We start from the raw sequence: 25218 nt of genomic DNA, 5'->3' as shown, positions 1-25218 counted from the left end.
AAAAAAAATTCTTACAACTAAAGATTTTTATTAGTGTGTTGTTCAACCAGAATAGATCCATCTTAATTCCATATTTAGCTAAATCCAAGAACAATCAAATATCTTAAAATAGAAACTTTTCTTAAAATTTTATACTCTAAAAAAAATTTCATTCATTTGATCCCTCTCCGAAACTGATATAAAAATATTTCCCCCTCATAAACTGAGATACAAAATTATTTGATCCCTCTCGGAAACTGAGATATAAAAGTATTTCCCCCTCATAAACTGAGATACAAAATTATTCCCCCTTTCAAATGATATGAAATGAAAACATTCAGCGTTCTATATTATTGAAAAAGAAAATTACCTCGATCATATAATTATTCTTTTTAATTGAAACATATAGCCCACTGTTTCGCTAATAAAAATTAGCGGTTTTAGAAACGGTGGTTATAGATGAGAATATGCAGAAGGTACATGTAATCCGGTCTTAAATATCAAGTGCCTTCAAGACGATATAGATGTTAAATGTGATGACAGATAATGGAAAGAGAAAAACGGTCACTGCAAACAACGAAGCAAGGAGAATATATGAATCTATACTATATATCTATTTATTTATTATATGATTTGCTCCAGCTCCCTTTCATTTCCATTTTAAGCTAAACATAAGCAAATTAAGTAGAAATTAAAAGCACACAGTGGAGTACTGTAAGTCAAATGCCAAGTCGTGAACAGTTGCTCAAGAGTTCTATTCCTGAAGATTATTTATCAAATGCTGAGTATCTAGCGCACAACTTAGAATGAGTATGCAAAAATACCAGTTAAATCTAATGGAGACATATTAATGCAGCTAAATCTTTATCTTAGTCATGCCAACTTTCAGGAGAAATCTGCCTCAGATATTGTCTATTTAATCATGGTGCCAAGTGCAGCTTTAGGACCATGTATAGCGTCCCTAAATGCAGCTAAAGATTCAACTCTTAGGGAAAAGGGTACATCAGCCAAGCATAGAATATTTGCTTGCAAGTGATCAATTCTACTTTGGTTGGGGTGTGTTGGCGAATTTCCAAGTCGTTTCATACATACTCTCAGGATATCTCAATCCTGCAACCTCATGTTCTGGAACAGCTGCAGCAATCTCATTCAGTTCTTGCTGTGACAAGCTAACCCATAAAGATGCAATATTTTCATCCAAATTTTTTACTTTACTTGTTCCTGCACATCAGCCAATATTGACATATATCTCGTCTATAAAGTGAATTCATCTTAAAAAGACTCATTGCAAGTCTAAAATGAACTGGGTTTCCAATATTATATGGAGCATGTAAAGGGTACCTGGAATAGGAGCAACGTCACTTCCTTGATGAAGCACCCATGCGAGGGCCAATTGCGCGGGCGTGTACCCATGCTTCTTAGCTAGAGCAGAAACTCGTTCAAATAATACTTTATTCTTCTCCAAATTCTCTCCGCGAAACCGAGGTTGCCGAACCTAAATGCAGAACAGAAATGGAAAATGGTAAGTAGCGGCTAAATATAACGTTTTTGTCAGGCTCTTCAAATGTCGTTTCACAGATCATAAAAGAATTGCAAACACTTAATTGTTTATTTAAATTACAATTATTTTCATCAGATATTGCTGAACCTAAATACAATTAAAAAAAGAAAGATAGTTAGCTGATGCCTACCTTAGGCTTGAATGTTTATTCAAAGGCCATCTTATCCAACATGCACAGAATGTGAAAATTTTATCCTCATTTATTTTACAATTCTGATTAGCAGATAGAGAATGCAAACAGTAAAATTAGTTTATTCCACAGCTAGAATAGGGAAGCATTTGAATTTTGGTTATGTTAACCTTGTATTGTATGAGTGGTAAACTTGTGATTTTCATCACATAACAGAAATTTCTAGGTGAGGTATTGGAATGTGGATGGTCTGAGGTATACACTTATTTTGCTTGAGATGGTAAATTTCAGTTAAGAATATTGATAAGTATGGACCATCTCACCTCATTGTGCTATTGCAGGGGATATTACACCTTGGTTCAATTGATTATGTGGTAATCATATTGGTAACTAGTTCTCTCTCCATGGTTACGGTTGATGCTCATATGGATAGCTATGACATGTACTTTGGTGCTACGATATGTCATAGGTGGATGGCCCATTTGCTGATACTCTACATATTGCATTTCTTGATGAATCAACTTATTTGATGAAGATGCTTGTACTTTTATCCACATGAATTATCTTGGTATCAAGGTACTTGCACACTTATATGGAGGCCTAGTCATTGCATCTGTTTTTGTACAATCAGATATGACTCTTGTGGATGAGCACAGTGATATTTAAAATGTCTATTATGTTGTTATGATGATGCTTAATGAGACATGTTATCGCTCAAACTAGCAGGGGGTCTAAAGGGATTCTTAAAGGGTCAAATGTTAGACCAAGGGCAACAAATGGAGATGTAGCCCACTGTCACCTAAGCTAAAGCTCCCTACTATTTACGGACTTACACGGATGGGAGGAGACCCGATATATATGGAGTCACAAATGAAAAGTAAATAAACAAGTGGATATAAAGTGACCCAAATAATCACTTTCCAGAAGAGGGTCAAGAATGGAGTTTGCTTGCTTTCTAAGCAAGGTAGAATGTCTTCTAGGGGAAGGGTGTGGGGATTTGAGGGTTAGGTTTATGGAATATGAATTGCGAAAGAATTTCCTAATCCCTAAAATAATTATTGAAATTGGTATCTTAGATGATTCTTGAAGAATTGTCTTTCCAAAAGAGCGGGACCACACGGGACCAAGTGGACCCAACCTAGGTCAAGGGACAAGGATTTAACAACCAATGATGTTCTTAACCTAAACAAGGAGGGGGAAATGATCAAAGTAATAATTTTCACTTAGAGGTGTTGAATTGATCTTATGAGCCACTAGCCTTAGGGATACTAGGGAAAAGTTTGAACTCAGAGCTAGGGTTTGGCTTTTATCACAACTCCACTGTCAGAATGACTTCAAAATTGGACGAAGCCTTGAGGACACACCAGCGCAAGAGAGGCTAAGAGATTGAACTTTCTAGAGGGCTATTTTGTCGGGAAAATGATTCCCTAGGTGACCCAACTTGGCTAGACCTAAAAAAAGGTGAAAAGGAATTGAATTTTGAGTGAACACCTCTTGGTAGATTAGTGCCTTAGTCTTGGGAGAATGGGGTCTAGGATAAATATGAATGAGGACCTTGTTTCTTAGTCAAGGAGGCCTTAAGACTACCTCGCTAGCCTTCTAGGGCAAAGGGAAGCAACCTTACAACTTTTATACTTTGACTTGCAAAAGGTGATGGATTATCAAGATGAATTCATTGATATAATTATCCCTAGGAAATTTCATTCAAAATTACATGGCCCATGTATTGAGAGATGTCATATAGAGACAAAATTCTACAATTTACGCAGTAAATGCATGCAACAATTAACCCTAAAAATAGAGAAATTCTTAATCCAATGTATATGACAAAGTAAAAGAAGAATAGCATTAAAAGCATGTACTTACATGTAATAGAACATATCCAACCATTCACAATTTGACAAGAGAAGCTCCAAGATAAGATAAACCAAATCCAAACATCAAAATTCATCCATAAACCTCTAATTCATCCTCCAAGAAAAAATGTGAAATTCTCCAGAGAAAGAAGAGATACAATCCAAAGTGATGATGAGCAAATGAACTCATCTCACTTGTATTTATACACTAATGAAGAGTTTGAATTAGTTTCCTTGGCCTACATAAGCCCCAAAAATAAAATTATGTGCTAATAATCTAACTTTTGGTGACAAGCCCACCAAACTAACTCACAAATGAAATAATAAGCCTCTTAAGAGGCCAGATGATAAATAATACATGTCGCAGGGCCCTCCAAGAGGCTTGATGAGGTCCATAGGTGCCATAATGAAGAATAGAACCCTCTAAAAGTGATTGACAAGGGGTTGGGCTTTTGTTCTCCAAACAATAAACCTGTGGTGCTCCCAGTAGGTGTGGGGCCACAACCATAATTTCATAGGTCTCCAAATGAGTTGAAGATGCCTATAGATTATCTGTAAAGGCTCTGATGATGTTGTAGGTGATTTCGCATCATCCTACAAGTCCTGGGTCAACTGCCAAGTGCATGGTACATCTGTGGGATCGACTGGGCAAAAGTGAACCAAGTGCATCTTCCTCTTCCAATAGGTAAATCTTGAGCAATCTCTGAACATCCTTGGGGATCCATGGAGTGTTGTCTACTGTTGTGAAGGCCCATGGCTCTCAACACACATTCTGCATGTGCCAATGTAGCCCTCTGGAGAATTAGGACCCTGTATAGGGAGACCAAACCCAAGATGAAGACCATCTGCAATCCTCCATAACATCCAATGTGTCCCCTAGCCTTCCAATACAACAAGTCATTAGAGAATCGAGTAAATGAGTTTACCAACCATGGACCACTGGTGGGGACTTCATAATGGTCTGGCCTTCCATAATGGGCTTTAGCATGTGCTAATTGTTGGAAAATGTAACTATGTTCGGTCTTCAATAATGTACTTGAGTCATTATGTAATGTACTTGGCAAAAGAATAAAGAAAATAATTTTTATTATATTCTGTGACTTACTACAACATGGGTTTCATGCTTGGATCACCATTTTTTAGGTCAAAGTCCCCATTGAGGACTTTTAGGATTTATTCTAAGTCTATAGAATTATTGTACATTTAAAGAGACCCTTCTTGGGCTTTTGAATCATGTAAAAAAGTTTAGTATTGAGTCAAATATGAATTATGGAATCTCCACACCATGTCAGCCTAAGGGAAGATCAAATCAACCCAAGAGCCTATTTGACCCCACAAGAAACCTATAAAAGAAAGGACATTGAATTCATTTGGAGCATAACTTCTCATCAAGTTTGAATTCTCTCTATTGGGCAGAAGTGCGAAAATCTTGTTGTTGGGCAAAAGTGCGAAGTGGGTAGCTGGGAAAGTCTGTTGCCAAGAAGCGAAAGTGAATCCGAGTTTGGGTGAGCCTTGTTGAAGAAAGTGTAACTAGTTTCGGTCTTCATAATGACATGATCTTTGTAAATGATATAATAAAGAGAATAAGTTATTTTTGTATATCTTGTTACTTGGGTTTCATGCGCAAGAAGTGTCATAGGTCAAAAAGCTTCTTCTCGATGTCTTTAGGACTTTATTTATTTGTCAAAGAGACATGTCATGTAAGAAAGCTCTTCTTGAGCCCATGTAAAAGTATACAAGTCCACAAAGTTGTGAAGAAGCCCTCCAAAGACCAAGCATAATCCTCCAAGAAGTCTGCAAGCGAAATCAAGAAGAAATTCTTCATGTCGACCTCAAAAATGAATTAAATGCATAAATAAAAGTCATGTCGGCTCAAGGGAACAGACACAACTCTTCACATGACAAGTCAGCTTATTATATGCGCACGAACCACTATAAATACCCCGTCAAGGTATCCGCAAATCAGAGATATAGAACTTGGGTTTTCTCTCTGAATTTTTCGTGTGAATATGGGTGCAGGGACCCACAATCTAAAAGGAACAGATCTCACATTCTCTCTAAAATTCCGCATATATATAAGAAGCAGATTAGCATTGTATTAGGGCACCTTAGTTTCTAAGGGCTTGACTGCACCTTGGATGGGTATAAGGTGCAGTCAAGCTAGATCTCAACTGGATGGAATAGAAAGAACCTCGGATGGATGCACAGTCTTGGCATAAAGATGTCTCTACTCTTTTTCGGAGGTACAGTATTGGCATCCTACAGTTACAATCTCAGTCTCAACTTAATAAAGATTACGTTGATCCTAAAGGTGGTATCCTTGTAGCAGCCTCGTCATAATGAACAACAGTGGTTAGGGTTGCAATAAGTGGATCTACACTCTCAACATACTATCTCGGCAGAACTATGTTGATGAAATGAGTTTCCATGATGACAATGATTCTCGGCATACTTGAATAGCACAGTATTTGGATCTGTGATCTCAATCTGAATATGTATATCAATACAGTACACTTCCTTGACATATTAGGGTGCAGTCAGAATGACAAGGATCATAAGCAGTAATAATCATGATAGTTACAGTCTCAACATAATGAGAATGATAAGGATGAATAGTCTCAGATCATGATGTTACACCATAGTAAGGTGCAACTACAAGGCTTGATCTTGTTCTTAAAGATCGTGATCTCAAAAGATGTGTGGAGTTCACCTCGGTAGCAATCTCAAGGAGCAACCTTGGTGCAAATGTTAATGAAGAAGCAATAATGAAGATCTTAGTGATGTAGTGGTGCAGTGAAGATGATGATCTCAACAATGACAGAGTAAGGGATTGATGTCTTGGTCTTGGAGAAGCAAAATGTGTCAAGGGTCATGGTCTTGGTATTCGTCAATGGAATCTCTATAAGAAGAATTTTGCATGGGTTTTCCTCTCCAAGAGGGAGAGGTTTTGGCCCTAGCAGAAAGCCAAATACTTTGTGTTGTTGTCTCTTTTGTTTTTGATCACTGTTTGATGAAGCTAACATACACACACTAATAATGAATGGAACATCAAGTTAAGATTAATTGTATAAATACTTCACAAATTTTCATCATGTTAAGAAGAATCACCCTAATTTATGTTTGCCCTAGATTCTTCAACAAGTCTAAGGAGTAAAGGAAAATCGAAATTTTGGTGGTGGTCTCTCTGTATTGTGCTCTAGAGTGGGAGATCGAAGTCTTCCAAGTTGGACTGTTGCCAGAAGTTGTTAGCTATCGCAAGTTGCTGCATAGTCGAAGTTGCTAGGAAGAAGTCAATCTTCTGGACGTTGACTTGGTGTGGAGGGAAGGTTTGGTCTTGATCTAGGGTGAAGAGTCTCAAAGGATACTATTGAAAGGAACAATTACTTTGACTGGATTTTCACCTCAAGGGGGGTTTTGCCCTGGCATGTGCCTACATCCTGTGTTCACTATTTTATGTGTTGCTTCTTTTGGTAATTGCTTGATGAACTAAAGAAAGAAGATAAAGAATCGTAATAATAAGAAACATCACAAGTAATTATCAAGATCAAGAAAATCTTGATTACCTTTCTGATTTTCCAACATGGAACCAAAGCTTTGGTGAACAAAGAAGAAAAAGGCAGATCCATTCACAGGCATTATCTCAGAGAAGGTGTCTGTCATATTCAAAGAAAATGTCTAACTCTATCAAGGGTGAAAACAAGCTTGAAGGAGCATCTTACTTTAGATCCTGGAAGAAGAGGATTGACCTAATCCTCGAGAAGAACAAGGTGTTGGATTTGGTAAAAGGAAATGTAAAGAAGCCTACAGAAGAAGTCAATGATGCCGACAAAGCAAAATTCAAGGATTTAGAATTGGTGGCTATGACTCTGATGGTAGAAGGGATAAAAGACAATCTTGTCCCATTCATAGCTAACATCGATCATGCTTAGGAGATGTATGAAGCCTTGTTGAAGTTGTTCACTATTAAGAACATTGGTCAAGTAGCAAGTTTGAAGAATGAGCCGAGGAACACGAAAATGACTAATGAAGATACTGTAGCAACCTTCTTTGTGAAGATATCTAGACTCAGGGATGATCTTTTGGCCATCGATGAGATTGTTTCGGACAAAGAATTGGTGATCACTGCAATATTAGAATTTAGGATTGCCACCCTCTTGGGGTGCATTTGCTTCAGGTCTCAATAGTTGGAAGGTAGCTCCCACCTTTGAAGAATTATGGACCACATGTAGTCAAGAAGAATTAAGGATCTCAATGGTTGCCAATCCTGAAGGAGTATCAAATGCTTATGTTGCTCATCATAAAGGAAAGAGATCAAAGGGACCAAGGAAGAAAGTTGACATGTCTAAGATAGAGTGCTATCAGTGTCATAAGAAAGGTCACTACAAGAGTGATTGCCCTGAGAATCCATGAAATAAGAAGAGAGGAAGAAAGCAAGCCAACTTTGCTGAAGAAGGAGATTCAAAGAAAGTCAAGCCTGGAGAATTCGACATTAGGGACTTACACTATTAATTCATTTTCTTTACATAACTTGTTTTATATGTTTTAGAAGTTATAGGTTTTTAACATATCTCTAGAAGAAAAAAAAAATTGTATTGCTTTAAGTTTGTAGGTTTCCCTCAAGCTTTGGAGGGAGCTCCCAACAACTCTCAAAGATAAGTATCTCGTGTCTTTTCCATTTTGGGTTCATGTACACATTTATTTTTTATTAGATTAACACTAATCACCTTTCTCCCTCTGTTGTCTTGATCAGGAAAACATCCGAAAGAAGGAGGATCTCTCAAGACAAGGTTAGTCAAGATTCAAAGGTATGATTTGAATACATTGATTGAAAGGATTATTCATTTAATGATATATTACTAACTTTGTTATAACTAACTATATTGAATCTTAGTGATTTTTATTTGGGTGATTCATCTCTTGATAAATCTACCCACCCCACTCATATTCTTGATTGACTATGAAGAACCCTAGATAGGTTTTGGAAAACCCTAACCGAAGGGTATGCTAATGTGAATGTCTGAAATCGTAAGCTGCTTAGGGATATTGTAAAATTCTATTTGAAGTTTTATTGATGATGTCATGTTTGGTATTTTGGTGTGGTCTGGAAATCCTAACTTGTTACAGTTGAATGATGAAGTCTAAAATCTCAAACCTTTGAAGTTTTAGTAATATAGGGTTTGCTATGTTTCGACATTGGAACCCTATCTCATTAGGGTTTGGTGGAAGCCTTGCTCATTAGGGTTTGGTGGAATGTGTGAGCAAGACCCTTATATTGACTTTGAAATGTTTTCTTTGGTATGTGTGTGTTTATCTGATCAAACCCTAGTGTAATCAAAATGGTGTGTCTAACTCTTATTTGATATTGTTGTGAAGTTGGGTTTGAGTAACACATGATATGAAATATATTTGCATGATAATGAAATCTAGGCATATATAGATATGTCCTTTCAGTTGAATTCCTAGGTTGGTCTAGGTCAAGATGTATTAATGTTGTTGGACATATGATATGCTTATGTATGGTTATCAGTTCCTAGATATGTGTGTTGACCTACTCATTTTTTTTTTGTAAATCAGCAGATGTATATTAGATTACAAAATTACATAATATACAAAAGGTCTGTATAACCAAACAGAAAATCGAGCATCAAGCTTGATCGACCAAAATGGCTACACTCAGAGCTAGCAGGAACTAGGCCTGCGACTTAAGAATAGAGCCTTTCATTGACACTAACGAGCTAAACAAACTATCCTTTCACAATTGTAACGAAAAGTAGAAGTGGCTAACCACGCAGGGCTGCCTGACATAGGAAGCAAAACCATAGAGGGTCTAGGAAAGCCCATCGTACTCAAGACAGATTCAGACATTAAAAAGAAGCCAGCAAAGGATGACTGGCGAAGAGCAGAGAGCGATGAAGCAATTACAACTCCAATTCCACGTAATCCTTACTGGTAGCACTTGGGTCGGCTGTTGCATTGTCAGGTTCTGGCTTTGGATTCCTCTGGGAGTTATGGCGTTTTACCATGCAGGTGTCGTTGTCCTCCACCGGAACGTCAACCATAATGTTCATCCCCTGTCGTATAGAGAGCTTGAAGAGCCTGATGAAGGCTCCCAGATTTTCAGACAGCATCTTGAGTTCCTCTATTAAAGACTACATACAAACTTCCAACGAATCCAGCCTCACAGAGTTTTTGGCTACAGTGAGCGATGTGGCATAGTATGCATCTTTCATAGTTGCTCCCTACAGACTAAGAGCTTTGGCAAGCATGGTTTTCATGCGCCAGACTTCATTTTGGGTTCTCACGAACTGAGTGGCTCTAGTATCCGGAGTTCTTGGGTCCGAGATCCACTTGATCTCCTTCTCCATGGTGTGCATGTCCAGCCTCTCTTGGTCCTCATTGACCTCTGCTTCTATTTCCTCAATTTTCCTTTTTCCCCAAGCAAAGACCGAAGTTTCATAGGCCTCTCGGGCTCTTTTCAGTTCTTTGTTAGCGGAAGCATTACGACTACCTTTGTTTGTCATAGTGTTGTTGCAGGTATCAGCGGGATTCAAACAAGCTTCGGGAAACCAGACAGAGCGCAAAGGGCTTAGAACCGGGAGATGGGAATGATATGTTTGAGCCCTTTGGTGGATCATCTTAATTATAATTGAGGGTTGAATGTGATGGATCACGATCTTCAGCGAAGCCTTCGTAGAGCTGCGGTTTCTGACATAATTACTCCCTTTTAGATTTTCGCATGCCTTCCCCTGATTCTGATCCAAAGCCACTAAGTTGCCATGCTTGTAGCTGCTGGTCATGGGCCACGTGTCCTCAGCTGCGCATTGCATAATCTAACATTCATTCTTCTGCAAGATTTTCCTCCCCTTCCGATTTGAGTGATGGTACCTCCCCTTACAATTCCAATTTGGGGCATAATGACCTGGGGAATGTCCATTAATGGTTGTCCTCATGCGTTATTGATGAACGGTACCATGGTACTACTCAACCCCTCCCCCCTGTTTAGAATTTTGTGCCTTGAAAGTTGTAAACACTTGGCCTGAAGCTCTTCGCATGTTACATCTTGCCAGCAGGTGTTCGGGTAGGTATTTTGATGATTGACCCCGTAGTTCGCTAGGCAGTCCGCTACTGCATTTGCAGTCCGTCTCACTGCCTGCACAATGACTCCATCGAGGATTGAGAGGTGCTCTGCAATGAGCTCTGTAACTTTGGCCAGCCTCCAGTGCTTCGTAACCTTTCCAGGTCTCGATCCCTTTTGTAATTTCCTTGCTGCATTAATTGCCAGTAGTGAATCCCCTTCTACAACAGTAGCCCTTGTTCCCAAGCGAATTAGTATCCGGAGTCCCTGCTCTAATGTTGCGAATTCTGTTTCATTGTTGGTAGCCTCTCCCATAGATTGACTGAAGATATGTAGAATTTCGCCTTTGTGGTTACGAAGGACACCTCCTAGGCCCGCAGGGCCAGGGTTGCCCCGAGGGGCCCCATCAAAGTTCAGTTTGTGAAAACCTGGTTGAGGGTGTTGCCAAGAGGTTATGGAGGGGGCTTGTTGAGGCCGCTGCGCAGACGAAATGGATGAAGTACCTGCAGCTATTCCAAACACCTGCATAATTTGTATGTCAGTAACAGATGGTTTAGTATCCTGTTCGGCTTTACACCTGGTAAGAGTCATTTCCCTCATGTTTTGCAGGATATTAGCTTTAATAATCTCTATAGATCTGGCTTTGTTCTGAAAAACTCTTCTGTTCCATTCTTTCCACGTTGACCAAACTAAGAAACCAGGGGTTAATTTCCATAAAGTGTTAACTGTTTGAGACTTGGAATAATTGATTCTCCAATTTGCTATGCTTTCCTGTATTGAATTTTTGTTCCTGTCCGTGCTCTTAAAGATTGTCTCCATCCAATTCCACAGTTTGTTGGTCCATTCACATTCATTAAGGAGGTGATTCATTGATTCCTCCTCATTTTCACAGAGGGGGCAGTGTGAGGGGCCTATGAAACCTTTTTTCATAGGTTTTCCCAGGTGAGGGTTCTACGGTGCATCAGGAGCCACAGGAAGGTTTTAATCTTCAGCCATAGGTCTGCATCCCAGACCTTGTTGTGCCAATTGACTTTTTCTTCTTGCCCTCACAGTTGATCTGCATCCTGAGTGCTACGGATTTTCCTTTTAGCAAGATTTGTTTGCAGAGACATCAGGTTGTTATCCATTTCTGCTGAATGAAGGGTGTCGTTGAAGATCCATTGTTTCCATGGCTGGTTCGTTGTGTCAGGTCTCTAGTAATGATCCACTGTTAGCTTTCCTTGCTCCTGGTGCCTTCTTTGTATTGTGAGATAATTAGGGCATTCAAGTTTGGGCAATTGCTGCCAGGCATCCTCCCAAAAAAGAGCAATTTGACCATTCTGGACTTCCCAAAAACTATGCTCCTGTATTATGTTTTGATTGGCTCTCGCTAAATTCCAGATTGGGGAGCCTTCTGGAGGTTCATGGATTCTCATCAGATTTTGAGGGCTACAATTGTCCGCATACTTGGCTTTCCAATGTTTGGCCCAGGGGGTGTTCGGTTCCTTCACCCACCGCCACCATAGCTTAGCTCCACAGGGTCTGTTGATGGTGTATGGGTCTTGTAGGCCTAACCCACCTAGGAGCTTGGGTTTGCACATTTTCTCCCAAGCCACTAAGGGCCATTTCTACTTGCCAGAGTTTCTCGACCAAAGGAAGGCTTTATGGATGAGTCTTATTTTCTGAAGAACTCCTTTAGGGGCTAGGAGAGCGGAGAGCATGTACTAAGGGATGGCGTGAAGGAGAGGTTTAGTGAGGACAAGTCGCCCTACAAAGTTAAGGGCCCTGTGGGTCCAATGCTTGCTGCGTTTCTCCAAATTGGATAGCATTTTCTCCCAATGACTCTTTTGCCATGGTTTGTCAGTAAGAGGAATTCCTAGGTATCTTGAAGGAAGGTTTCACCTCTTGAACTCCAGGATTTTGGAAAGATTTTTCTAGACTACGAGGTGAGTGTTAAAAAAGAAAATGGAGGATTTAGTGAGATTTAGGTCCATACCTGAGGCTTTGCTGAAATGCTTGAGAATGGCTTTGAAGCCTTCATCCTCTTGAATCGTGGGGGTGCCATGAAGCATAGTATCAACCACTGTTGATAATATCGGCGATATATCGGCGATATTCGGAAATATCGCGATATTTTCGGCAAAACGATATATCGCCGAGAAAATATCGCGATATTTTCAAAATATCGGAAAATATCGGCAAAATATCGCGATATTTTGAAAATATCGGCAAAATATCGGCTATATTTAAAAATTTGAAAAAATTATTTTTTATGCTTGCCGATATTTGCCGATATTTTTGCCGATATTGCCGATAAGATATTTTCTGGACCCTCGCCGATATTTTGCCGATACCGATATTTTCAACACTGGTATCAACAACAAACTGTTGGTGGGTGGTAGCAGGGTAGGAGGGCAAGGGTTGGAGGCCCTGAATTAAGTTTGCCTCTTTCGCACTTTTGATAATACGGCTTAGACCTTCCATTAATATAACAAATAGAAAGGGGGATAAGGGATCCCCTTGACGAATACCTCTAGTGGGAGCGAACGAGGCTGTGGGAGCTCCATTTACCAGGATGGAGAATCTGGTAGACTTGATTAGGGCTAGAATCCATTTTATCCAGCGCTCAGCAAAACCAAGGGCCTCCAGTATGGCCTCCAAGTAACTCCAGCTGACTTTATCATAGGCTTTTGAAAGGTCCAGCTGCATGAGCATGCCAGCTTTTTTCCGAGATTGAAGAGTATGAATCATCTCTTGAGCTAGCAGTATATTATCCATTATTTGTCGTCCCTCCACATAGCCCAATTGCTCTTCCGATATTATCCCAAGAAGAATTGGCTTAAGCCTGTTGGCTATGACTTTAGAGATAATCTTGTAAAGAACATTGCATAATGCAATCGGGCGAAACTTCGAGGGTGTGTTTGCTTCCTCCTCTTTTGGTATAAGGGTTATGAAGGTTGAGTTGAGGGATTTGAGGATGGACGAGGATTGTCGGGAATCTTCCACCACCTCCCAAACTTCCACACTGACTATCTCCCAACAGGCTTTATAAAAATCGATGGTAAAGCCATCCGGTCCTGGAGCCTTTCCATTGGGCATATCTCGCACTGCTTCTTCCACCTCTTCCATGGTGATCGAGCGATTCAAAGATTTATTTTGATCTTCTGTTATTAGCCTGGGAATGGAGGTCATTATATCTCTTATAGCTTCCTCTCTGTTGATGTCCGGCTCCAAAGCGATCTGGCTGAAGTGATTTATGAGGAGGGATGAGATGTCCTGATGGGTTTGTAGAGAGGTTCCCTATTCATTCTTCATCCTGATGATTTTATTTGCACATCTATGATCAATGGCCAAGCGATGGAAGAATTTTGTATTCTTCTCTCCTTCTTTGAGCCATTGGATTCGGGATTTTTGCTTCCACAAGGTTTCCTCCTGGTGGCATCTGGCCTGCCACTTCTGCATGAGTATCTGTTCTGTGTTCATTGCTTCCTGGTTGATATCTCCCTGGAGCCACTCCTTATGAATCTATTCTAACTGATCCTCCAGTAGCTTCTTATCTTTGAATATGTTGCCGAAGACCTCTTGGTTCCAGGACTTTAACCTGGTTTTGATATGTTTGAGTTTGGCTTGGAGTTTGTACATCTTGGTTCCCCTAGTTTCTAGCGGCTCATTCCACCATTGTTTTATTTTTGAGATGAACTCCGGATGGCTGAGCCAAAACTTCTCAAATCTGAAGGGTTTGTTCCTCGGGGTGCCGAGGATGGCCGCGTTCATAGTTATAGGCCAGTGATCAGAACCTCCACTTGGTAGAATATCCGAATCCACTGTGATCCCTTCAAGAAGAATGTTTTCTGTTACTAAGAATCTGTCAAGTCTAGAGGCAATTTGCCTATCGCCGCCCCTTTTGTTGTTCCAGGTATATGCGCCGCTCTTGGGGATGATGTCTACAAGCTTCGTTGTTTTGATAAAATTATTGAAAGCTTCTGCATCCCGATTGAGCATCCTGATGCCTCCTTTCTTTTCTGTGAGCGAAGTGATCATATTAAAATCTCCTCCATAAATCGTTTTTTCTAGGGGATATCTATGCTGCAGGTTGGAGAGACTTCTAAGCATTGTCAGTTTTTCCTCTAGTTTCTGAGGGTTGTACACATTAGTGCAGAGATAAGTGTCTGAATTTCCAATGATTTGGATTTCTATGGAAATGGATGATCTAGATGCCTCTGCAGAAATAAGATGTAGGACCTGAGGATTCCAGAGAGTGGCTAAGCCACCCTCCATTCCAATCCTTTCCACCTCTATGCATTCCATTCTTTTGCCAACTTTTTTACTTATTACTTTCATTATCTGGCTAGAACATTTTGTTTCTTGCAAAAAGATCATATCAGGTTGTTCATTTATGACTTTTTTCTTAATAATCACTGTTTCTTTTGGCTATTCAACCCTCTAGCATTCCATGAAAGTATTTTCATAATTGACAGATTTTTTAGGAGGTAAGTGTGAAAGCCTCAAGGGCTTTCATCTTACCTGAGTTAAGGAGCATTTGACCGAGCTCTTGGAGTGCCTCATTGTTTGTCCTTCTACCTCGTTTTTTCCGGTGCTTGGGATTGGTGGTGGTTTGATGCAGTCCTTGAGCTTTTACCCCCAATCCTTTTGTTGCTCCAAAGCTTCTTTTCTGCATATCCATTTCTGCTTTTTGTCTTGCTAGGAATAATGAGTTTACTCTGTTCACCTCCTCCTCAGGTATGTGTTCTATGCCTTTCTTCTTCCATTGCTCTACCATGTTCAGTAGATCCATACCTTCTTGTTCTAGAATGTCGCTAAGATCCATGTCCTCTATACCCATTTCGCTGGTTATCATTTCTGAGTCTTCTTCTAGTTCTTCTGTTAGTACTGGAAATTGTGGGATGTTATTTGAAGGGATAGGACTGGGATCTTGTGTCCTCTATGTCATAATGGTCTGGCTAACTCTCAATGGATCTTGCCCTTGGTTGGCCTCCTCTGCTTCCGTTTCTGATTCCAACACCTCAAAGGCATTGCCTGTACTTTTGATGGATGTGCTTGCTTTATGTTGTTGTCTCCTGTTGGCTCGCTGTCTACCAGGAGGTCGGGTGAAAGCTTCCTTGTATTATCCTTGGGGTTTTCCATTGTTTTGTTCATTGGGCATTCCCTAAACAGGTGTCCATGTTCATGGCATTTTCTACAACGAAATGGGATCTGCTCATAGTCTATAGCTTGAAAGTAAACTTCATCCCTATATTCCAACCACAGACCCTCATGCAGAGCCCCTGAAACATCCATCTCGACACAGATTCTAGCACAGGAGGTATACCTCTTTTGTAGTGTTGCCTCCGAAGCTTTGATGAAGGTACCTAACTTATTGCCTATCTATTCCAGCGCTACATGTCTCCAATAGTCAATCGGGAGAGAGAACAGGTGGATCCAAACAGGTACTTGTTTGAATGTTTCCTGTTCTGGCGCAAAGTTGGGCTTCCATGGTCTCATGTATAGTCCTGCTGAGGTGAAAAAATATGGCCCTCCATCGAAGATGCGATCCTTATCATCCAGATTTGTGAAAACCACCGTGAAGAAGCCTTTGGCTCCTAGGTGAAGCCTCACGTCCCCTTTTGGCTTCCATTGTTGCTTGATCCACAAGCATAGGGCTCGTTCTGTTGGCCAAAAACCCATAAACTTGCAGATCACCACGTGTTCTACCATATGATCTTGGTAGCCCTGTAGTTCCGGGTCGGAGATTATTACTTACAGGTTTTCTGTGGTTTTAGGCTTGCAATGCCCCTGGTTCTCCTGCTTCCTGGTTTCCGTGGCTATTCCTTCCTGATCTGTTCCAAACTGGTGTAGATCTTCAGTGTTTCCTGTTAGCTTGTCCTTAGGTTCCTTCTCTTGTGGTATCTGTTCTGGAGAGGGGTTCTTCTTGTCTTTGTCTACTAGACTGTTGTTGTTATTAGTTTCTTTTCGCCTCTGGGTAGTCCTGGGCTCCTCGCTTAGTTTCCCTTTTTTACTTAGTTCCTCCTTTCTTGTCTTCTCAGATCCTGAGATCTGCACCCCGTCCAGTGGGGCTTTATCTTTTTGCATCATTGCCTGTTTGTAAGATGGGGTCCCATTAGACCCTGTGCTTTTCATTTTTTGGGTCAGAACCAGTGTTGCAGGAAGCGCCCCCCCCCCCCGGATCCTAGGCCGGAATCGCGTCCCGTACGGAAGCGTTCCGGAAGCGCCAAAGGAAGCGCGATTCCTAATTTTTTATGCGCTTCCTGGTTTTTGAGAAGCGTGGGCCCCGAAGCGCGCTTCGGAGGGCGCTTCGGGCCTCCGGAAGCGCCACGCTTCGGGCCCGGAAGCGTACGCTTCACGAGCACTTCGGAGCGCTTCCGAAAAAACCGCGCGGGCCAAGGAAAAAAACTTCATTTTTTTTAATTTTTTTTTAAAGTTAACTTAACTTAGCAATGAGGGGGTGGGTTAGGGTGAGTTTAGGGTGAGGAATGAAAAGCATAAAGCTCCCATTCATTCCTCATTTTCTCACTTTGAGTTTATGAGAGTTGGAGAAGAGAAGAGAGGAGAGGAGAAGAGAAGAGAGGAAAGGAGAGGAGAAGAGAGGAGAGCTTGGAGGAGTGAAGAAGGAGGAGCTAGGAGAAGGAGGAGGAGCTTGGAGCAAGAGCTTGGAGGACTTCATCTACAAGAGCTAAAGAGGTAAGTTCAAACCCCAAACTCCCTTGTTTTTTTGAAAAAAAATTTGTATTTTTCTCCTCCCTCTCCTACTTTTTCCCATTGTTTCTACTTGCTCCTTTATTTACAGGTTGTCCACCACCTATATCCATATTCCAAGATGGTGTTCTTTTGGCTTCTATGTATCATTCCACTCTTGGTTTTAATGATGGCAAGGGTGAGGAATAGAAGGGAAGAGGAAGGGGATGAACTTGGTCCTAATAGTAGTGACCCAATGTATGATGAGGAGGAAGGGTTTGAAGAGGAAGGGGATGAACTTGAAGGGGACACTGAAGCACAAGATGGGAAAGGTACATCAACACCCTTGGGGAACTATGTGACCAAACTTGATGGGGGAAAGGGTGGTGGATCTTACAAATTTGTGTGCCCTCATGGTTGTCATGGAGGAAAACCATATTGTGGTTCATATACCCGTCTGAGGAGGCATCTTTGTGGGGTGTTGGACAGTGATGAAAAAAAGGGTTCTGTGGGGGTACAAATTTGCCCAAACATTTCAACTGAAGAAAGAAGAAAATACATCCAAATAGAGATGGCTGCACAACAAAAAAACAAGAAACAAAAAACTCATCCTGAATCAAGTGCAACCTCTAAATTTGGTAGTTGCCCATCTCCTCATGGTACTTTTGCAACCTCTGGAGGTAGAAGAACAATAGGGGATTTCCTTAATGTTGCTGGGAGGGATGATGTGGATGGAAAGATAGTCCGTTTTCTTTGTGCTTGCGGTGTACCATTCAATGTGCTTCGCTCTCCCTATTGGCATGACATGGTAAAGGCCATCAATGAAGCCCCAAAAGGATACAAGGCCCCCAACTATGAGAAAGCTAGAACAGTGTTATTAGAAAGAGAAAAAGCTAAGGTTCAAAGAGCTTTGACACGTTTTACACATGAGTGGGTGGATTCTGGGGTATCCATTGTATCAGATGGGTAGACAAATATTAGAAACCAACATTTGATAAATGTTCTTGGTGTTTCTTCTAGTGGTGCAGTGTTTATTGCATGTCATGACTCCTCCTCCATCAGTGCAACTGCACAAAACATTGCAGATCTCCTATTGAAATCAATCAAAGATGTTGGTCCGAATAATGTGGTTCAAGTGATCACAGATAATGCAGCAAATTGTAAGGCAGCAGGAAAAATTATTGAGCGTACTCATCCACACATCTTTTGGTCTGGGTGCCTGGTTCACACATTGAACCTTTTGATGCATGATATTGTGAAACACAAAGATTGTGGGTGGATTGCTGAGGTTTACAGGAAAGGGAAGCAGCTCATTAAATTCATCACAGGGCATACAAGGGTAAACTACTTCTATGGCACTTACTCCAAGTTGCAATTGCTTAAAATTGCAAAGACAAAATTTGCTAGTTATTACCTCACCTTTAGGCGGCTAGTGAGGGTGAGACAAGCTTTAACTAATCTGGTGTGTGCTGAAACATGGGATGAAATTAACACTGACACAGATGGTGCTAATGCAGTCAAGGACACTGTTCTTGACAGTTACTTTTGGTCACAGGTTAAATATGTTTTGCAATTCACCAAACCAATTTATTACATGATCAAGTTTGCAGATTCAGATCGACCAGTAATTGGGGAGGTGTATGAGCAAATGGATAGCATGTTGGGGCAGATTAAAGACATTGTTGAGCCTAGAGATACCACCTTGTACAATTATATTCGTGTAGAGGTGCAAAACCGATGGGAAATGCTAAATATTCCATTGCATGCATTAGCATATGTTTTGACACCTAAATACTATCATCCATCATGGCTTTCAACACCAGCACCTGGGGGGGAAGCAGGAAAAAACCACACCAAGATAGAGAGGTTCACGAAAAATATATGGCTGCGTTGAGTAAATTAATCCCTGATGAGGAGGAGGCTGCATTGGTACGGAGACAGGTGAGCAACTATACGCTCAACACTGGTCCATTTGGGAGCATGCATGCAATTCAAGATCGAGAGACTTTTTCTGCTCTTGAGTGGTGGAACATGCATGGAGGGGGTACTCCACTTCTACAGAGTTTGGCATTGCGGGTGCTATCACAGGTGGTAAACACTTCTTCTGCAGAGAGGTGTTGGAGCTCTTATTCTTTCATCCACAGTGTTAAAAGGAACAGGTTGAATTTAGACCGGGCAGAGAGCTTGGTTTATGTTCATTACAACTTGCGATTGTTGTCCCATTACTGTGAAGATGCAAAGTCTAATAAAGACTTGTTGATTTGGGACAAGAATCCAGAGGAGCCCAATTTGGAGGATGGAGTGTTGCAACTAGAGCAATTAGAGGATGCTCTTATCCAGGTATGTCCATTGTGGTATGAATTTTCCAATTTTCCCTTATAAAGCATTTCTCTAATTCATGTTTTTAATTTTTTTGTTAACTAGTGTTTTTTTTTTTTTGCATGAATTTTTTGAGCGATTCTAGGATGATGATGACCGTGTTGATATGCCACCACCCCCACCCCCATCTGGTCCCTTGGTTCCTAGGTTCCATGGTTCAACACCAACAGCAGGGGGTTCTTCTTCATCAGTTTCAGTGCCACGACTTACACAGGGACCATCTTCTTCATTGCCACCACGTGGAGGCCCGCCATCACGTTCTATTCGTGGTGGAAGGAGGAGAGATTAGTAGATATATTCACAATCTACTACTTTTTGTCATAGATTACTCATTAGACTTGTAGACTTGTGAATTTGAATTTTGAACCTTTTTGGCTTGGCGGTGACCAAGTGACATATTTTGTAAACATTATTATTTGAATTTTGGACATGACAAATGTTGACAGTTGCTCACTTGCTAGATAAATCATAATATGCTCTATGTTTTATGTTTTATAATATGCTTAAATGTTTTATGTTTTATAATATGCTTAAAAATTTGATGTATGTTTGTAATAGCTAGAATATAGATGATTGTTGTACATACTAGTAACTACAATGGAATCATGGATGCCATATCTATCTTGATTTATGCAAAAATATGCATGTTTTCATGTCTTCTACAATTAATTTGGTATTTGGGATGTTTGTTTTGAGTATAAATGCAAAAAAATATAAATATATATATATATATAGTAGACGCTTCCGCGGACGCTTCGCTTCCTAGATTTTTGGAAAATGACGCTTTCGCGCTCCCGCTTCCGCTTCCGCTTCGCTCCCACTTCGTGCAACATTGGTCAGAACCTGCCCTCTTCTGTGAAGTTCTGCACCCCTGGTGCTGTCCTCCTCCAGAGTTTGGTACCTTGATCACAGGTTGAATAGGTTTCCTGCAAACCCTAGCTCTGTTCTTTCCTCGCTGAGTTGGTTCGTGTTGACCTAGTCATTGATGATCATGAGTTTTAGAATTTAATGGAAGTCCTCGTCTGAGATTCTAGGATGATGATATTTGAAAATCTAGGGTGTTATAACTAAACAACTCACCCTTTGGCTCTATCTTCTCTTGCTAAACTATAGCCACTGAGAAAATCGATCTACCTGGGCAATTGAGTTTTTGCACTGGTGCATTCTCCATCTACCCATCGACTTCTTCTTATAATCTTTTGTGGAAACACCAACGACTAAGTTTAAAACATAATCGATGGCCTAGATTAATTCCCTGTCGACCCGTGTGAGTTTTTAGATGATTCTCACCACGTCTCAATTAATATTGATTAATTAACCATATTACCTAAGTTTAGACTTAGGAAATAATTAAAAATTGGTTAATAATCTAATTGAGACACTTTTGGGTGGAATTTCCATAAAAGATTTCTAGGTTTTGGAGAACTCATCCATTCTAGCCTCTCCACAAAGTTTCGTGGCTAGAACACATCCGATGCTACAAAAACTAACACTTTCTCTTAGCAAGGAAAGTGTTCTAGTGTTGCAACTACTGCTATAACCAACGTTGCACGAAGCGCCCCCCCCATGGTTCCAAGCCCCGAAGCGCGTCCCGTACGGAAGTGCCTAGGAAGCTTGGCTGGAAGCACTCTTCCAAAATTTGGAAACGCCGCTTCCAAATTTTTTGCCGCTTCCTGGAAATTCGGTAGCGTGGTATGGAAGCGCGCTTCGTACGGCGCTTCGAGCGTCGAAAGCATGGCGCTTTGGAGGAGGAAGCGTACGCTTCCGGAAAAGCGTTTAGAAAATCATTTTTTTTCAATTTTTTTTTAATTTTAGGTGAGTTGGCTTGTTGGGGGTGGGTCCACCTTGGGTTAGGGTGACGAATGAAGGCAAAAAAAAAATATAAATATAGCAGATGCTCCCTCATGGTAATGTTAAATTCTTAAAGTGAAAGTGACATTCTCCTTTGTTTTTCATTTTCATCCTTTTACTTAAATTTTTAACATTACCATGAAATGACTCAAGATGTTTAAGAGTGGTTCCAGCCTCATTGGACTTCATATGGAGAAAATAGAATTTCATATCCTATTCAAAATTCAGCAGACTTAACAGTTTTCAGGAATTCAGGATCAATGGGATTGTGGCATTTCATTAGATTATATCAAGTATGAAGGTATGCGATTAACATTTAATCAAGAGCACCAAGCCCTATATGTACCGTAGTGTTGGTGGTGTTAATCGTTGAACTCCTTTGTCACGTGGCACGCCCTTAGCAAAAAATTACCTTTCAATCAAGTCAAAATCATCGATCAAGCATGTTAAGCTTTTTCTACCATATTTTAAGTCTTGAATTAGGTAGTTTGATCAAAATTGGGCAATGTTGACTAATATCCCTAGACAATCGAGGTAGAGGCAAAGGCTAGACAAGAGGAGAAGAATCTAGATTTTAGATGGTTGATGCATCTAAATGGTTGATGCTCGAATAATTAATCATTAATGTACAATGGATGTTATATCTATCTTGATTTATGCAAAAATATGCATGTTTTCATGTCTTCTACAATTAATTTGCTATTTGAAATGCTTGTTTTGAGTATAAATGCAAAAAAATATAAATATATATATATAGCAGACGCTTCCGCGAACGCTTCGCTTCCTAGATTTTTGGAAAATGACGCTTCCGCGTCCCCGCTTCCAAAAAACGCTTCCGCTTCGCCCCCGCTTCGTGCAACATTGCGTCCAATGCTACCCCAAATCAACATCTCCAAGTCTCTCATGCATTCTACTAAGGTTTAAATAAAAGATTTTGTAATTGCAACCTTTTGCTCTGAACCTTCCATTTTTCTATCTCTCACCTTGCTACAACTTTTAATTCATTTTCATAGTCAATGAGGCCATCTTGAGAAGTATTTCTATTTCAAAAAGTTTTCCTCTGCATTACCAATGAAAATCATAATGGGACAGCAAACAATATTTATTATCTTTTTGTATAGATGTCCTAGGCACTGACCTCTTCTCAGCCAGAGGTTGTCTTTGGGGTTACAATAAGTCTTCCATCTTCACATCTCATAGGGACTACCTATTGATTTCCGTAGCATTGGATGTGCTCTTGCCTCAAGATTTTGCAGAGGCTAAGACACATGCATTCTCCAATACCCATAAATCGTTTGGGAAAATTCCACCTAGAGATAGTTTAATTAAAATAATTAACTTTTTAAAATGGTTCCCTAAGTTTAAACTTAAAAAATATGCTTAATTAAAGGGTATTAATTAAATCAGGTGTGAATCTTTTAGGAGAAGACAAGGATCAACTCCCAGTTAATCGTAGCCCTTGATTATTTTTTAATCTTGATCGTTGGAGCTCCAACACGAGATTATAAGGAGTTTGATGGGCACATGGAGAACACATCGAATAAGAGATGAGAGATCGAATTTCTCAAGAGTAGTAGCATTGAGTTGCCGGAATGAGATCGAGTGATCTTCCTGCAGTGAGGGGTAGGGATAGTAGTCCAAAGGAGACTTTTATAGATCCAAAGAGTGCAAAGCAGAGAAGGCATAAAGCTGTTTAGAGAGGCAGTGCAATGCCATGCAGAGGCAGGGCAGAGCTTCAAAGGGAGTCCGAGATTCAGTTGGGATGTCAAATTCCTGAGCTAGAAGTCGAGGTGTGAGATCGGAGGGCCAGAGGAGTGAAGTTCTAGACAGTAGGAGATCAGAGGAGGAGGTAACGCAGACCCTAGAGAGGTTGACGTAGAGGCTACGAAGAGCCAGCATGGGGCCAGCGATCCAGAGCCTGATCAGATTCGGATTGCCTCACAGTGTGAGATTTTTCCTCATTATCTCCTTGTCAATATTTCTTTGTATCAGATTTCCAGTTTGGGCATCTAACGATTTGTGCTCAGATTACAACTGCATAATAATAAAACCCTCAGCTGCTGCACCGATTTTCCCACATTGGGATTTTCCGGGGACATTTGTCCAAAAACAACAGTGTATATGTGTGTGTTTATTTCTCTCCAGTGCAGCATTTAGTTTCCGCAGTATTTTTTTTGTGTGTAGGCTACAATGTATGTATTTCAGTATTTGTCGTAGAAAACTGCAAGTAACTTGCTCAAGTAATTTAACAAGTAGGAGAAATATTATCAATATGCTGCAGCCGGAATCAGGTAAACATTTTCACATGGTATCAAAGCATAGATTGTGAGAAGAAGAGCTCAGTTGCAGAAGGAAGAGGGAATTCGAAATTACTGTAGGGGTAGCAATTCGAAACCCCAAAGGTAGTGCAGTCCTTGGGCCAAGGAGATTGAAGTTTTGAGGAGAAATCGATTTCCCTGAGTTAGTCGACAAAGAAATTCAATTCTCCAGATCAAAGCTTTCCAAAGGCAGAAAAGAGCAGCGTAGTTTCCTTGCAGAGCAAATCTTCAGCTGGGATGCATTAATTTTGCAATAATTGTTGGAAAAATAGCATCAGAAGGAGAGAAGAGCACATACTGAGGGAATTCCTTCCTCAGAGGACTTCTAGGCAAGAAGTTCAAATTTTCTTAGCAGAGCAACAATAGCTGTGTGCGGGATTTCTCACTCCAGAAGGGAGTGCAAATAGTTGGGCAACAGCGACACAAAAGAGAAGAGGAAGTAGTTCGCTTTTTTCAGGAGAGATGGCATCAGCTGGGTTGAGAGATCAAGATCGGTTAGACGGAGCCTCCAACTATGTGATCTGGAAGGCCAGGATTCCCTACCTTCTAGATGAGCATGATCTCAAGACGTATGTCGATAGTGTGGTAGTTGTACCTGCCAATGCAGATCCACTCAAGAGGTACAAGGCTAAGATGGCGAGAGCTAAGAGGATCATTCTCGACGAAGTTCGAGATCATGTAGTATCCCATATAGCTGGCAAGGATACTGTCAGGGAAATATGGGAAGCCTTAACCACATTGTACGAAGGATCTTCCGACCAACAGAAGATGTACTTGCAGGAGAAGTCGAGATGCACGAGGATGCAGGAAGGGGAGCATGTGGACCCCTTCGTTACTAGACTTCAAGATGTCCAGGATCAGTTGGCTTCAGTAGGATCAGCGCCCCAGCCTACAAAGTTTGTTCAATTAGCGGTGAATAGTGTTTCTGAAGATTATAAAGGTTTTGTCCAGAGTATCCTAGGCAGAGAAAAATTGTCAGATTAGGAACGTGTGTGGGCTTATCTGCAGTAGGAGTAGATGAGGTGTGATCTAGTGAAGGCCACCATCAGTGGTAGTAGCAGCAGTGGAATGAAGCAAGTGAAGGAAGAGGAGGACGTGGCCCTTGCATCAAAGGGGCAGCAGGAGCAATGCAGAAGAAAGAAGGATATTCCGAAGATCAAGTGCTTCAGGTGTGGTGAGTTGGTGCAAAGACAGAGTGATGCTTCAGTAGGTTGCAGCACTAGAGCACATTCCTCGCTAAGAAGGAGTGTTGATTTCTGTAATATCGGATGTGATCTTGCCTCAAGATTTTGTAGAGAGGCTAAGACACATGCATTCTCCAATACCCAAAAATCGTTTGGGAAATTTCCACCTAGAGATGATTTAATTAAAAAAATTAACTTTTTTAAATGATTCCC

At 40.7% G+C, this 25218-nt stretch overlaps 1 protein-coding gene across 1 annotated transcript in view; it reads right to left on the bottom strand.

Annotated features, from left to right (window-relative positions):
• Window positions 1-570: 570 nt before the first annotated feature.
• Window positions 571-25218, bottom strand: part of LOC149242110 (putative aldo-keto reductase 1) — a 294759-nt gene continuing 270111 nt past the window's right edge. The window contains exons 6-7 of the mRNA XM_089374180.1: window positions 1321-1474; window positions 571-1200 (exon numbers count right to left, since the gene is read on the bottom strand). Coding sequence (XP_089230306.1) covers window positions 1022-1200; window positions 1321-1474 — 333 coding nt within the window. The 3' untranslated portion in view covers window positions 571-1021. The remainder of the gene's footprint in view (window positions 1201-1320; window positions 1475-25218) is intronic.

This window comes from Pinus tabuliformis, chromosome 8, assembly GCF_031772625.1.
Source record: "Pinus tabuliformis cultivar Carrire ecotype Pingquan chromosome 8, CPIR1, whole genome shotgun sequence".
NCBI lineage: Eukaryota > Viridiplantae > Streptophyta > Pinopsida > Pinales > Pinaceae > Pinus > Pinus tabuliformis.
Note: the sequence above shows the minus strand (reverse complement) of the source record. Positions and strands in the feature narration are given on the sequence as shown.